The 15,451-nt window shown below is 34.5% G+C and overlaps 1 protein-coding gene across 1 annotated transcript in view; it reads right to left on the reverse strand.

Annotated features, from left to right (window-relative positions):
• LOC149803001 (uncharacterized) overlaps positions 1-15,451 on the reverse strand; it is a 326,500-nt gene that overhangs the window by 300,416 nt on the left and 10,633 nt on the right. Inside the window, exons 4-5 of the mRNA XM_089953863.1 lie at positions 12,970-13,110; positions 315-458 (exon numbers count right to left, since the gene is read on the reverse strand). Of these exons, the coding sequence (XP_089809989.1) occupies positions 315-458; positions 12,970-13,110 (285 nt within the window). The remainder of the gene's footprint in view (positions 1-314; positions 459-12,969; positions 13,111-15,451) is intronic.

The raw sequence follows: 15,451 nt of genomic DNA on the forward strand, positions 1-15,451 counted from the left end.
GCCGCTATGGTGCAACTTGGTGGCAAAAGGTAAAAATAGTCTGTAAGCAATTTTGAAAAAATCTTGGGAAGTAGTTGACAGCTACCCAGCTTTTGTGCTCAACACATCTACCTCCCAACAAGTGCTGATGCTGTGGTTTTGATGCCAATACACAAAGGATGCAGCTCAGTCAGGCGAATGGATGACTGGCCAGCCAGGCTATAGAAGTGAATTCTCATCCGATCAGCTTCTGTAAGTGAAGGTATAATAATAAATGCTTAAATGGCACATGGAAATCCATACAAACAAATGTCTGAATACAGCCCAGTTCTTACCTGTTGTGCATAAAATGCTGTGATAATATCCAGGAGCACATAAACTGTTTGGACATCTGCCATCTCCAGCATCACATGTAGCTCCTTCCTTACAGAATCCACAACTGTAAGCACAGGCATCGCCATACTTACCAAGGGGACAGTCTGAAAAATAGATCCTATCAATTGATAACGAATTTAATTTTGTACCCAAGCACATAAAATGTGTAGAGATTATCTTAATTTTATTTGTTGCAATTAATAGTTTGACTGTTAAAGTTATCATAAGATTGTCTATTTCTAGAACTTCAAATAATTTCAAAACAAACCCAACAAAGATGAATTATCAGATCGCAACAACAAAGTTTTTGTCTTGCAAAGCCCTAAAATGTTCAAAAATTATATTGCACAACAATTGTCCCTTGTAGGGACTGAGAGACTGGTCAAAAAGAATTTGTAGAAATCCACAGTAAGTTTATTTCCTCCCCCGTTTACCATTTCTAACTGCTGAGAACTGAAACCATCTTAGATATTTTAGACAAATGCAATATACTAAGTTTGGTATGAAAGAAAAAAGATCTATTCTGATTTACTTGTGTTGATATTTTAAGGTATTACTGATGCTCTCATGAACTGGTGATTGACAAGGCCAGTGATAAGCATACTAATAGCCACATGGAAGGTGTAGCCTAGCATAAAAATATCCTGGTGACTTAATTCTACGTGAAATGTTATCAGCGTTTATCAACATAATCTCCACTATCCTACACAAATATTTATCTAATGAAATTTTAATACTGGTCGATATTTAATCTGAAGAAGTCAAATGAACTCACTATATTGATGACAGACTTTTGACACAAATCAGGTTGACATGAAGTATTCATAAAGTTGTGCATCAGAACAGTTGGAGTTGCTTCAATTTAAAAACTAGAATTTTACTCCTAGGCCACCAGAGCTAATTCTATAAATATGTTTGCAATGATTAATTTCTCTATCAAGCAATTTTTAAATGTGAGCATACACATTTTCATAAATAGGACATGGCAATGATCAAGTACAACTCAATGCAGAGATGCTTATAAACATAGAATCTGACAGTTGCACTGTCCCAAAACAATGCAACTGAATCAGACCACTCCAACCCATGTACTGACTTTCAAAAAGAGAAAATCTGCATTTTATTAAAACTTACAAGTTATTTCTGAGTATATCACTGTACATTTTTAAGAATAATCCACAAGTTAACCACAGGTAAATAAGAGTACTGCCCCATGTTTAAAAATCCTCTATGTTGGTACTAATTTGGGATGGCTAACTGAAGACTATCAACCAAACGGCCTCAATGAACTTCATTTTTCATCATGGTATGTGGTCTAGAACTAAACTTACTTTGCAAAAACCAACATTTTATAAATTTAAACTTGCCATGAATGATTACCTATAGATTCAATAATCTATAGGTAATCGTTACTTCAAGCCATCCTCAAAATGGGGCAAAGGAACTAATTATGCTTAGAGTCACAATGACAATGTCTTTTGGCATTCTGACCTTGGAAGTCAACATGACTCTTTCATGCCTTGAGTGTAAGCCATCCACAAACTTTTGTCAAGTGTCTTCTTTCAGCAAAATGTGTCCTTGACTTCTGATCTTTGAAGTTTTGACTTATAGGAGTCTACCATACCAGAATAATAAGCCATTCATAAAATAAGATTAACATCTGTGATGTGGAAGTAATCTAATTGCACAAAATGCAATTTTCTTCCTTTAGTCACAGTAGCTTTGAGCTTTGGACCCCAAAATCAATAGGCTTCTTCCTTGCTTCAAGTGCAAACCACTCACAAAGTCCGGTATAGATCTGTGATGCAGAACTAATGCTATTCTGTAGAAATCTGTTTTATTCTTTAAGTCACAGTGACTGTTACCTTTCACCATTTGATCAAAAAATCTATGAGATTCTTCCTATGCTCAAATCATAAGCAATCCACAATGTCTGTTAACTGTTGACGTGGATAACTTAAGGTAATTTGCAGAAACTGAACAGACAGATACCAAAGACAATATGCTCCACTGTATGGCAGACATATACAAACTAATCAAAGCATATGAAACAAAATGTTACGGCTGAAGTGTCCTATTGTCTCTTGTGAAGGTATCATACTTTCTGCGATGCATACAAAAAGATCACAATTTAAAAATGAATCGTGTATAATATACAAAGTTCAACACATGAAGTGTACCACAAACAGCACAAGATACACTACCCAACATTAGTTTCGGTGTTTGAATGTATTTTATGCAGTATACTTCAAGTACTCAAAGTATATACTGCTGACATGGTTTCAGTAGTACTTCAAAGTCAATCTGGACTTTAATCTGAGTTAAAATATCCATAGAATTCAGCCAGGAAGCATATCTAACAGGTCTCTTATGAAATTGTTCAAGAGAAGTTCGTTTACGGTCTAGAAATTAAATGAATGTTATAATACATGTAAAAACTTTTCTTAAAAGTGAATGAAGAAAACATACTTACTGATATAGAATGAAATGCAAATGTCAAATATATTTACGTTTTGGCAATGTTAATGCTGAAGGTGTATATCCCAAATCAATACAGGTCTTTTGAAGCAAGTAGAACACATGTACAAAACTTTCATAAAATTGTGTTGTGCAGTGCTGAAATTAATGTCATGAAATGAAATGAAAAGTGGTCAGCTTTGATTTTAATTATAGCAACCTTGACGCTGGAACTACTGACCCTCAAAACTGGGCGTGTGTGTGTGTGAGAGAGAGCACTGTAGCATCATGCCACATGACACAAGGCTAACTAGTCTTTACACCAACCTGGTAATGATAAGCGCCTAGCTAGGCAGCTGTTAGTACCATTTTTATCTCTTTGGTATGAATCAATGATGGTTTGTACCCACGACCTCTTGCATCTACGGTGGAGTCTCTAACCACATAAGCCAATGAAGCAGTCCCTCAAATCTATAGGTGTTTATTTTCTGGTGCAAAGAGGCATATGTGTATTAAATTTCACTGAATTTTGTTCTAAAGAAGTTATCATTTGAAAATGAAAATCCATAGATCAAATTTTTTTTTACAGTAACTTTTACCCTACTAATCCCTGGATCAATAAGGTATTTTGTTTGACAATGGGAAACACATTTACATGCTGAAATCCATTCAATAAAATATAAGTTATTATCAAAATCTTAAATGTATAGGCAGATTCTATTTTGAGCAATAGTATATATGTGAGTATATAATAGCTATTTATGACACCTCAGCACAATAGTGGCTATATGGTGCCTGTGATCTTTTATGACCTACTGTCTCCAAAATGAAAAGTTCTTTCTAGGACAAGGTCAAACATGTGCACTAAAATGAATTGAAATCCATTCATTAAAACTAAGTTATCACCATCAAATGAAATGCAAAGGCAAAATCTTTTTTTTTATATAGTGACCTTGACCTTGGAGCTTTTATTATTATTTCTACTCTTTTATTATTATTATTATTTCTCCTTTTCATTGCCTCTGGAACAATGTAACTTCATTGCAGTTTTCAAGACCTTGGGTTATCTGTTTAGCCTGCCCCAAGACATGTGGATGGTCTTATGCTCTGTGTCCAGGGTTCTTCGCCAAGTCATGGCTGGCATCCTCTTTTGTGTCTGCCTCAATGGTTCTGATCCAGGGCAAGGAAATATTGGGTTGGTCTCTCCACACGGTATGTCCAATCCATCTCCACTCCATAATGGTATCAGATATGTGTTATCTATTGTGTTCTCAACCATAATTCCTGGTTGGGGATTCGCTCTGGCCAGTTGATGTGCAGGATCTTCTGGAGACAAGTATTGATAAAGACTTGAAGCTTCAGAGATGCTTTCTAGGATTGTATTATAGGAGGTAATCTCTCCACTTGTCACCAAAATAAGGAGTAGAAAAAAGGAAGGTGGTAGAAAACAAATGTGAAAGGGTTACTTTTCCCAAAACATCTGCAAATATCACAGAACATATCTCCTGTCTGGAGTTGTGTTGTAACCAATTATACTCTGACAACTAAGAATTCTGAAACTTTGCTAACATTTTGGTTTCTTCTTTTGGCAGGAAGTCTAACTCAGCATCTGATATTACTGCTGAAATACTGTCCTTTGTCTTGCAAGAAACTCAACTGCTTTCTTCATTTTTCCATTCACTTTCCACATTTGCTCCACCACTGACTTGAAGTCTACTTTCCACACTACTGCCACCACCAACTTGACATTGAAATTAATCAGTAATTTTATCCCACCATGGTTGATTTTACTTTTTAGGTAAGGACCAAAGTTTGTGCATGTAAGAAAAGGGTAGTAATTGCAAAACTCCTCTAGGACATTTTTAGTTATAAATAATTAGCAGGTTTTCCAAGTATCCTTTTGTATTAATGTACTCTGAAGAATTTGGAAACAGATAGTATGGTGATAAAAAATATATCCTTACTTTTGAATTTAACTTGAGATTCTTATTTGTTCAGTTTTTCGTAAAAGAAATAAAATTTGTATAATGCTGTGCAGAATACATTTTTATAAGTGCGACTTCGAACTAATTTGTTGGAGTTCTCCCACATCACCACTTTCCAAGTGCACAAATAATAATTTTGCATGAATCATGCAATCACATGCCCTGGGAGCATCTCTGTCATTTATGTTCCAAGTTCGTTGTGTTTTTCCATCACTATGCCACAATAAGCAACACTTATTTGATGCTATAAGTGAACAGTATAAACCTTTTTTTTTCGTCAGATGTATATTTTCATTCCTCCAGACTGGCCTGAGGGTGTCTTTACTAGCTGCTTTAGGAAAGATTGTTATGATGTCACATGTTTACATCTGGGTCTCCAGAGGTACAATCTGGTCAGTCTCACAAGAGAAGCTTCATCTATCCATTACAATATAAATGGGGCATAAATCCTGTGCATTAGTCCATAACAAAAATATAGATGGTCGCAGACGTTTATTTTTAATATATGTACATCTTTGATGAATAGTTAAAAAATTGCATAGAAAAGGAAGATCATATCTATGCATGCATTTGTCAGGTCAATGGACTATTTGCATGATGTTGTCATTTGCAGCAGACATAAAAATTGGGATTAAAGAAATTTGCTGACAATTATTTGAAAACTGGCAATGATCTGGTGTGGCCACTTTCCAGTTCAACTTGGAAATTTCTTGTCTGATGCCAGCTTCATTTTGGGAATAAAAATGAATCTCCTTAACATCTACCTAAACTCTTAACCTATGAAGCCAGTCAATAGATTTAAATCTCCAGACAGCTTACAAACAAAATTTACAAATTCTAATACATCCCTTTCTAAATTAAGAACCAAACTAGAAAGTTGAAATTAATGACATCATATTTATATTATTTCTATTTAATTTCCATATGTTATTAACCTTCATAAAGGGGTATGTTTACACTCATTATTAACAAAGTGCCATTATTCAGAGACAATCTATTTAATGTTCAGACAAAGATACTATTTTCAAACTTATATTAAGATAATATAAAAAAAATTCCAACAAAATGTTACAGATTTAGATCAGGGCTGTTCCATTAAAACATATATAGGATCCAGGGAAGGCAATGTTATAGTAGGGTACTCACCAATAGATGCAATTTAGAAATTTCTTATCATTTTAATATGAACTCCAAAATCAAAGTACCCTTTCAAAAGTTTCTAAAACATTGCCTTCCCTGGGTACCATGTATGTTTTATAGAAACAGCCCTTATTTACAAATCAGAGCAAGAGTACATTATCTCAAGCTATTTAAGGGTCACCCCCTCCATTTCCAAATAAAACAGCCCTTGTAAAAGTCACTGGTAACTGCTTTACAATACAGATATTTTACTTCAGCAACATCATTATCAAGATGATGGCTATGACAATGATAATTATAAAATTAAAAGTATGTTGTGCTGATTACTCTGTTGATTCATCCTTCAATACTTTCACAATGCTGTGACCATGTGTAATTTCTGTTAAATTGATTCTTGACTTGTACCTCTTGGGATACCCAGATATAATGCAATGACATTGGTGGCGCTCTACAGATTCGTATTTTGCACAGGGTTAGGATTTTAAAGAAAAAGAATTTCCCCCCCTTTCCTCACTGGTTATACTGGTTATTTAAAAATGACCTTGTATATCTTAGGTATAATGCAAAGAACCTTTAATTCCCTTTATTTTGGTATATGATTGATGGGTGTACAATGGGTTATAGAGTATACAGCCTGGCCTTACTTCAGATGTGCACCTTTCAAAAAAGTGCTAGCTCTACTTGGTCATTTTCACTTCCTGAACTTCAGAGGTAAATTGTATAAAAAAGAGCCAATAACTTCTTTTACATTTTATATATTTGGTAATTCATTCATTGCACTTTCAGCAGCTGGTATTGTCTAGTCTGGCAAAATTAATTTTCCCTATTTTAATAGCTGCTATGTATAGTGTACTTTAGACTAATTCAGGCTGATTTTTTAACACAAGGGAGCAGTCATTTTAGTTAGCAGTGTGCTTAAATCATGTAAAATTTTCAAAAGTACAATATCCAAAAGAAATATCATCCACATTACATTAATGTAGCATAGAGGTATGCCAACATTCTCTCCACTGTGCATGTTTTAAATGTGAACTACTTCACCTTACATACGTCACTTTCTCAAAAGTACATATTATCTGGTGAGCGCCCCCATTACAACATTTTCCAAATGTGGCCATTGCATGTGCTGGAGTGAGTGTGACACCAGTCCAATATCACCTGCAAACTCCAAATCTTCCAGTTTTTTAGACAAGGTCCACCATATTCCTTGTGGCTGATCCATTGCCATCTTCATCACCTACCCAAACCAAAATGCATGCTTACGACATGCTAGCTGAGGTTGCACAAGCTAGTAAGGGTGCTCGCACAAGCTTGCAAAAGGAATTTTTTAGTCTGAAGCTTGCAAAATTTAAAGTTCAAGCTTGTGCAAGCTTGCAAAAGGAATTTTTCTACGTATGAAAGCTTACAAGCTTGCAAAATCTCAAGTTTAAACTTTTACAAGCTTGCAAAAGAAATTTTTCCAAGTCAGCAAGCTTGCAAAATGTTAAATACTTGATGTGAGCTTGTGAGCTTGCAATAATCAGTCGTGAAAGTTGAAATTTGGTAGTTCTGCATGTGATCATTACTTCCTGAAATGTTGAAGAATATATCATGTGACTATAGATCATTCTCAGTATAAGAAACTACACTGTCAAATTAAAAGATGTTACCAGGAATCTAGTTTTTATTTATAGCATCTGATAATGCACTTGAGTTAAATAATATACATTTTCAGTATTGCAAATTGCTAAGAACTTGAACTACTTGTACTTAGCTAATACATAAATAAAATATATCACTCCAACATTTTTAAAATTATCTGTGAACATTATTAATATATTTCAAAATAAACTGAATTATTTCTTGACCAAGGCAAAATATGAAGTGTCATTTTTTCTACAAATATCTTTTTTCTCATTTTCAAATTGTTACAAATGTTATACATGTTAGAGAAATTTCCTAGTTTGAAAAGATATCAAATAAAAGTATGCAATATGAAATGTGGCTTTCCATGACAGAGACTTAATTTAGTATTGAGTCATTAAAGGCAGTTACTTCCCCCTGTTTATAGTCAGCAGACTGGTTTAAAAACTCTAAATATGCACACAACATACTCGAGTTGCACGAACACAAAACAACCTTTGTAGCCTCGAGTTAAAAAATGGGTGAAATTATCAATGATGAATCATCACAATTTAGCTCCTTAACACATTAACCCCTAGCGACGACTTTATGGGGCAGGAGGTAGAGGCCTAATGTCGAGCTCTGTAGCATCATGGTCACACATGATACACTAAAGTGGGTGGTATTATAGAAAGTTGGACAGATGTAGCTCTACAATGATACTAAATAATCTGGAATATCTAGTTGCACTACAAAATACAGATAGAAAAACCTAATTTTTTGGACCAGACATTTTTTTACCCAAAATCTGCCTGTGGTCGGAATCCGATTTTGTGTCCGGATTTTAGACTTTTTGGTCTCAGATCTAAGGGAAACTGGTATGAACTGCAAACAGACAGATGAGCCTTTGCAAAAAGTAGGAGAAGATGGGCATTTGGAATAAAAATTGGTCTCCATACAAAAAAAAAAAAACAAGGCTCCGTTTAGCCAAAAAACCTCCAAATTTTACCCTTCTGCTCATGCGCGAGTCAAATAGCCAATGAAAAACGATGTTTCTAACACAACTAGGCAGTATGTTAATGAAAGTTGACCAGGGATTTGGTGTTTTCAAGTCTATTCAGAAATAGCTTTCAAAATGTGTTTCCTACTCGATTTTCAGGCGAAAATGACAAAAAGCTCCAGGGTTAATGTGTTAAACAGTCCAATTCGATGACATCACAAAATTTGAATATTCCTTGCGTATTTAATCACTTGTGCATCGACATTGCAAATAAATTACAAATTTAGCAATTCCATGACGATTTGCAAAAAAAAAATCCTTGTTAACACATTAACCCCTAGCGACGACTTTACGGGGCAGGAGATAGTAGCCTACTGCTGAGCTCTGTGGCGTCATGGTCATGCAGGATACACTAAAGTGGGTGGTATTATAGAAAGGCAGACAGATGTAGCTCTACAATGATACCAAATAATCTGGAATATCTAGCTGCACTACAAAATACAGATAGAAAAACCTCATTTTTCGGACCCGACTTTAATTTACCCAAAATTCGCCTGTGGTCTGATTCCAATTTTGTGTCCGGATTTTAGACTTTTTGGTCTTAGATCTAAGGCAAACTGGTATGAACTGCAAACAGACAGATGAGCCTTTGCAAAAAGTAGGATAAGATAGGCATTTGGAATAAAGATTGGTCTCCTTACAAAAATAATGGCTCCGTTTAGCAAAAAATAAATAAATTAAAAAAAATACAAAGAACTCCAACTTTTACCCTTCTGCTCATGCGCGAGTCAAATAGCCAACGAAAAATGATGTTACTAACACAAATAGGCAGTATGTTATTGAAAGATGACCAGGGATTCGGTGTTTTCGAGTCTATCCAGAAATAGTTTTCAAAATGTGTTTCCTACTCGATTTCCAGGCGAAAAAGACGAAAAGCTCCAGCGGTTAATTTGTTAATTCAGTAAATTTCATGGCCCACAGAACCAATATATGTGCAGTAACCAATCCTATAACCTAAGAGACAATTTGAAGTCACAGAGTCATCATGCTGGTGAGTAAACTCAAGAGTGTATTGTATTTTGCCAGTTTTTGGGACTGTAGATTGGCAGTAGTGTTCTGTTTCTGTTAAACATGTATAAAAAATGACTTTGTAATGTTGCTTCACCCAACCATTGAGATCACAACTCTGAGGATCATTATTAATGCAGTAATCAATGCAGTGCTGTCAGTTATCGACAATAGGGGTACGAGATTATAAAATTAAACACACGTTTGTGAATCTCATTTCTGTTATTCTTAGGGTCTATTTTTCCTCTTGCATATCAAATTTAACAATTGTTCAGAGTTGTTACATTTAATTCTTTTCATCCTCAAAGAAGATGGCAGTTATTTTATTTCAAAATACCTTAAGGCACCTAATAAGTTTCATCAGATATTTTTTGTTATTTAAAGCTCTGAAGTGCCATTCATTTGACATGTGTCATAGCCCTTTCAAAATGGATGGTAAAACTAAAATTTAGAGCACATTAAAGGATGATCTTGAATAACACTTACTGATATTTCTTGGACTTGATAAGTGATTTTGAAATGTTGAACTAAAATTAAATGCTTTTGCCAAAGAAGTAAATACTTGTTTTTATCCATTTCAGTGGATGATACCTGAAGCAGAGGAGGATGCAGAATTTTATTCTGGGGATTTTGTTTAAAAGAGGTGGTTCAGAGTAATTCAAATGGCAAACATTCTTGTTTTCACCTAATAGTTTATCATTTTGACAGATGAGAGGGTGAACCTGACCATTTGACACCATCCTCCCCTAAATGGATTTCTACATGGAAGTAAATCAGTAGAACATTTCAAAAGCCATGCAGAACAAAAGTATAAAGAGTTTCCTCACATAGATCCCATTGACATGCTCTTATTTTTATCTGATTAAATATTATTAAATGATTTGATGACTTCATTCTTTTCTTTCATTGTGACAGTGAGATCTCACACTAATTAATGTTCACCATATTAACATTTTCATTTTAATATTTGATATTACATATGTTTCACACATCAAGAGCTAGAATAATGGAGGTTTGTGACCATGTACAGAACAATTTAATCGATGCTATATAAATTCTTTAGATGCAGCTAGCTAGGTCAGCTTTGTTTGCAAGCTTGTAATTGGTAAGCTTGTGTGGTTTCAAATCTGAGCTTGCAGCAAACTTGCTGCAAGCTTATATAACAAGCTTGCGATTTTGGTTTGGGATATACTAATCTATCACTAAAGGAGAAGATCACTGGTGAAAGTATGCAACCTTGCCTAATGCCAGAGACAACAGAAAAAAAGAGGCAAAGCGGTGTTGTGTTTGACATTGCAGGTCGTTTCTCTGTAAAGGCACTGAATAATCCTGACCATCTTCTTTGAGATACTGTTGTACCTCAGGATTTTCCAGATGGTGCTTATCCACCATGCCATATACTTTCATGAAGTGTACAAAACTGACACAGAGGGGAGATTGCCATTCTAGGGACTGTTCAATATTTATTTGGAGTATTGTTATCTGATCTGTACACAACTTCATAGCCAAGAATCCTGCTTGGTTATCTCTCAGCATGTAATCTTCTGCAGACCTGGTCCTCTCCAAAATCATCCTTGTGAAAATCTTGCTTGACAGGGGTATGAGTTAATACTTCTCCAGTTCTGGCAGTGACTAAGGTCTCCTTTCTTGGGAATCTTTGTCCCATATTTCCAGTAGATGGTAAATCAAAGCACTCACTGTAACTGTGGCATCTACTTTTAAGGCTTCTGATTTCATACTGCTCTGGGTCAGGGGCTTTACCACTCTTGATTTTCCTCATTGCCTCAATGACCTCTTCTTCATTAGTGTGTCATATGTTGATGTCATGGTTCTATAATAGATGGGTTTTCCACAAGTATGCTCCTGAACAAGCTGCTGGAATGTTCCATCCAGCTGTTGAACTGTTCTGCTAGTTTGCTAAAGCTTTTCACATTCTTTTTTATGTACAAATTTAGTGTGTTGGTTTTCCTCCCTGACAGTTGCTGTTTAAAGACACCATTCAGAAACCAAAATGTCTGTCTCCCCAGATGGACGACAATCAAGTATAATAACCTGCAACTCCAGTTGGCAAAATATCATTTAAACTAAAAATATTATCTTTTACCTTGACCTTGATGACATGATCAGACACTGGACACAAGATGCTCTCCGGCAGTGATAAAAATGTGTATCAAGATTCATCAACTTGCCCCAGATGGCATGAAAATTTAAAATAAGGTGATAGGCAAATAAATGGATTGAGGGTGAATAAAATACCTTCTACAAATTTGTTTTAATTACCCAAAGACCCATGCAGAGAGTGGATCTTGAGCTAATAACCATTAAAAGCACAAAGAAGATAAAAAAACATAGAATGGAACTCAACACAACCATCTTTCTGGTTGGATGCCTCAAGCCTGTTCCATTTTAACATACATGGTACCCAAGGAAAGGCAATTTTAAAAAAAATATATGCCAGGGTACTTTAATTTTATACATATATGGTTGAATACCGTACATCAGAAGTACCTTCCCTGGGTCCCAGGTATGTTTTACTGGAACAACCCTCAGTGTGTTCTTGTAAACAAAAGTGCTGTTAAAACAAAATAAAAATACAAATAAACAACCAACTTTCATTTAAGAAAGCACAAGACATTAACATTGGATATAACAAAGCATGTGACTGAGCTAGGGTGTTTACAAACCACAGTCAAACCTGTCAAAAGTGACTGCCCATGGGAGTTCACCATTCAAACTTGGGTTTTCGTACAAATACCATGCACTGAATACTATTATCATTATTATAATTATCATTGCTAAAATTATCAAAAATGTTGGATTAGTGTCATAAATTATAAATATATCTTGCTCTTTACCAAAGTTGTTTCAAACAAGGTTTACTGTCTAATGCTCACTTAAATCCACCTGTAAATTAAATCACAATTAACTCAAAAATTCCCTTCAGTGTGTGACTTTGAAACAGAGGGCTGATTGTTGGTTTAGCCACCCTGTATAATTAGGCTTAGAAACTGTTGTTCACACTACAAACAATATCTTGATTAACCACTTGCTCAACTTGCAGAGATCAAAGGACTTTTGTCTTATACAAGAAGCCTATGATGAATAGGGAATGAAAAAAGAAACCTCATGTGGCTATTACATGTAACACATGAACCACATTTTGACTCCCTTTACTTACAAAAAGTTTCTAAATATTGAATGACTCCTAACTCTAATAAAGAAGTAAGTAACTCATCTCATCGTAAAGATTAAATTTTCATCAGGGATAGCTTCAATTCAAAGGGATATAAACAATAGTATAAAATGACCTTTCATACAGGTTTGACTGTGCATTACATCTATATTTCTTTCTGGCAGAAATACCTGAACTACATAGCGCAGTCATGTATCCACTTTCACAGAGACTGTTTGGACAGATTCCATTTATTTTATCACATGTAGCTCCATTCTTGCAGAATCCACATCTGTTGGCACACATAAGGCCAAAATATCCATCAGGGCAGTCTAGAATTATAAATGTAAATAGCACAACATTATATGAATTCAACAAGAGCTTATTCATCAAGCCATTGGAAATCCCCATGCTTTTTACATATTCCCTAACTTAAAACAACATAATTTCATACCCTATACACCCCTGGTCTTATCAATGCCTACATCCACCCTGAATCATGACTCACAGGCTTAATAAAAATCCTAATAATCAAAGGGATTAAGATTTGCATCCAGAATAGGACAATATGTCAGAATACCCAGTAATGGAAATCAGGGATTGATTTAGATGCCTTTATACAAACAGACTTAAAAATACTTTTGGAAAATGTGAGCTCATGCTAACTTTTCCAAAGATACACAGCAAATCATTAGTAATATCTGCTTAAGGTATGTACATGTAAATTCAGGAAATACATGTGTATAATTCTGAAATGTAAAATGAAACTTGTTTTTGCACCTATTTCTTCACTGTGAGATAAGAGGGATTTTATTTTACATAATCTAAATTTATTCTAGTTTGGCTTTATGGCTTAAATAAAGTGGATTATTTAGTGCTGAAGAAACTAGGGTAAAAGTGCTATGCCCAAAAATACATAACAGTAGTCACCCTATGATGATCTGGTTGTAGGATGTAAACTTGTACCAGTTTGGTCACTCACCTTCATTTGTTGCCTCTTATGAGATAGCATTGGACCTATTCTATATCTTGGAGCCTGCTGGGGATAATGTTTTGGGAGATTATACCCTATATTTAATAAAAACACAAAAGGACAATCACCATCTTTGTGTTCCTTCAGTATGTTCATTTCAGCAAATGATACAAATTAATGTTCTTACACTTCTTTCCAGGCTAAATCAAATGAATACATTTTGATAGTATCTGCCATTTTCTGAAAAAAATCTTGTTTTAATGCTAAGTACCACAGTGAAAATGATTCATCTTTGCAGACTGTACACATGAGATCAGGGGAAGTAAACTCAAGTCTGAATGGGATTCCTGTGCTGATGTCCTGATTGGTCTGTTCCAGATGGCAATTGCAGATGTACTTTAAATCAGATGTGGGAAATCTGTACCTCTATTCTCTTGAATGAGATGGTGTATCTTTTATATGTTGTCATTTAGCAATAAATAATAACAAAATAATAATATTTAGCAGCAAATGAAGATGAATTTGTTCAATGCATGGCAGCAGTTATCAAAGTATAGTATACATGTTGGATTTAATCCAGTAAAAAGTGACAGCAATGCTCTTTAACACATTAACCCCTAGCGACCACTTCACTTTTACCTTTCTGTTCCAGCGCTAGTCAAATAGCCAATGAAAAACAATGTTTCTAACACAACAAGGCAGTATGTTATTGAAAGATGACCAGGAATTTGGTGCTTTCGAGTCTATTCAGAATAGCTTTCAAAATGTGTTTCCTACTCGATTTTCAGGTGAAAATGACAAAAAGCTCCAGGGGTTATTGTGTTAAGGACAAATTATTTGTTGATGTAACTTACCAAAAAAAGCAAAGATGATGACATCCATCTTTGCTTATTTATGGCTGAATCATAGCAGCAAACAATTCTCCCTTACAAAGCATTGCTTTCACATGTTTGTCTTAATTTAAGCATAATGCCTTATACTGTGACCATATATATATATATATATATATATATATATATATATATATATATATATATATATATATATATATATATATATATATATATATATATATATATATATTCTCCATTTATACCTAGTGATAATACACAGAGGACTAAGGCAGAACATTTATTTTTTTAGTTTATGTCAGGATAACTCTTCTGAGCCCAACCATTTCATTTATAATCATAAAAACATTTCTTTGATATTGTCTTCATTTAGTTAAGATATGTTACTATGATTATATGTTCTGTTAGCAATCTGTTGTATGACAGTTAGCTCCCAGATAATTTTGTCACATATTAGCCCAATTATCCTTTAAAAATACAATTTTTGATTGTTTGTTAACATTACATGGTCCAAAAATACAAACTTGGATATGCACATTAATCAGACTGCAACTGTGAACATGAAAAACATTTCAGTTGTAAATATATTTTTTTTATAAACATTATTCAAAATGAGAAGATAAATTACAAATAAAACTGATATAAAAGCATTGTAGTCTCTTCTTATTCCCAATCTTATGGAGGGCAGTACAGTTAATAACTTGTCCCCAACAAAACCTGACAGTATAAATAGGATTTTTTAAAAAGGAAAAAGAAAGCTTCCAGCAGTGGCCATACTGAGTGAGTAGGGACTAAATACCTGAATATACAAAAGTCACTCAAGAGTATCAAATAAATTTTCAACACATT

This window comes from Sinohyriopsis cumingii, chromosome 3, assembly GCF_028554795.1.
Source record: "Sinohyriopsis cumingii isolate HCF-2022 chromosome 3, ASM2855479v2, whole genome shotgun sequence".
In the NCBI taxonomy this organism is placed as follows: domain Eukaryota; kingdom Metazoa; phylum Mollusca; class Bivalvia; order Unionida; family Unionidae; genus Sinohyriopsis; species Sinohyriopsis cumingii.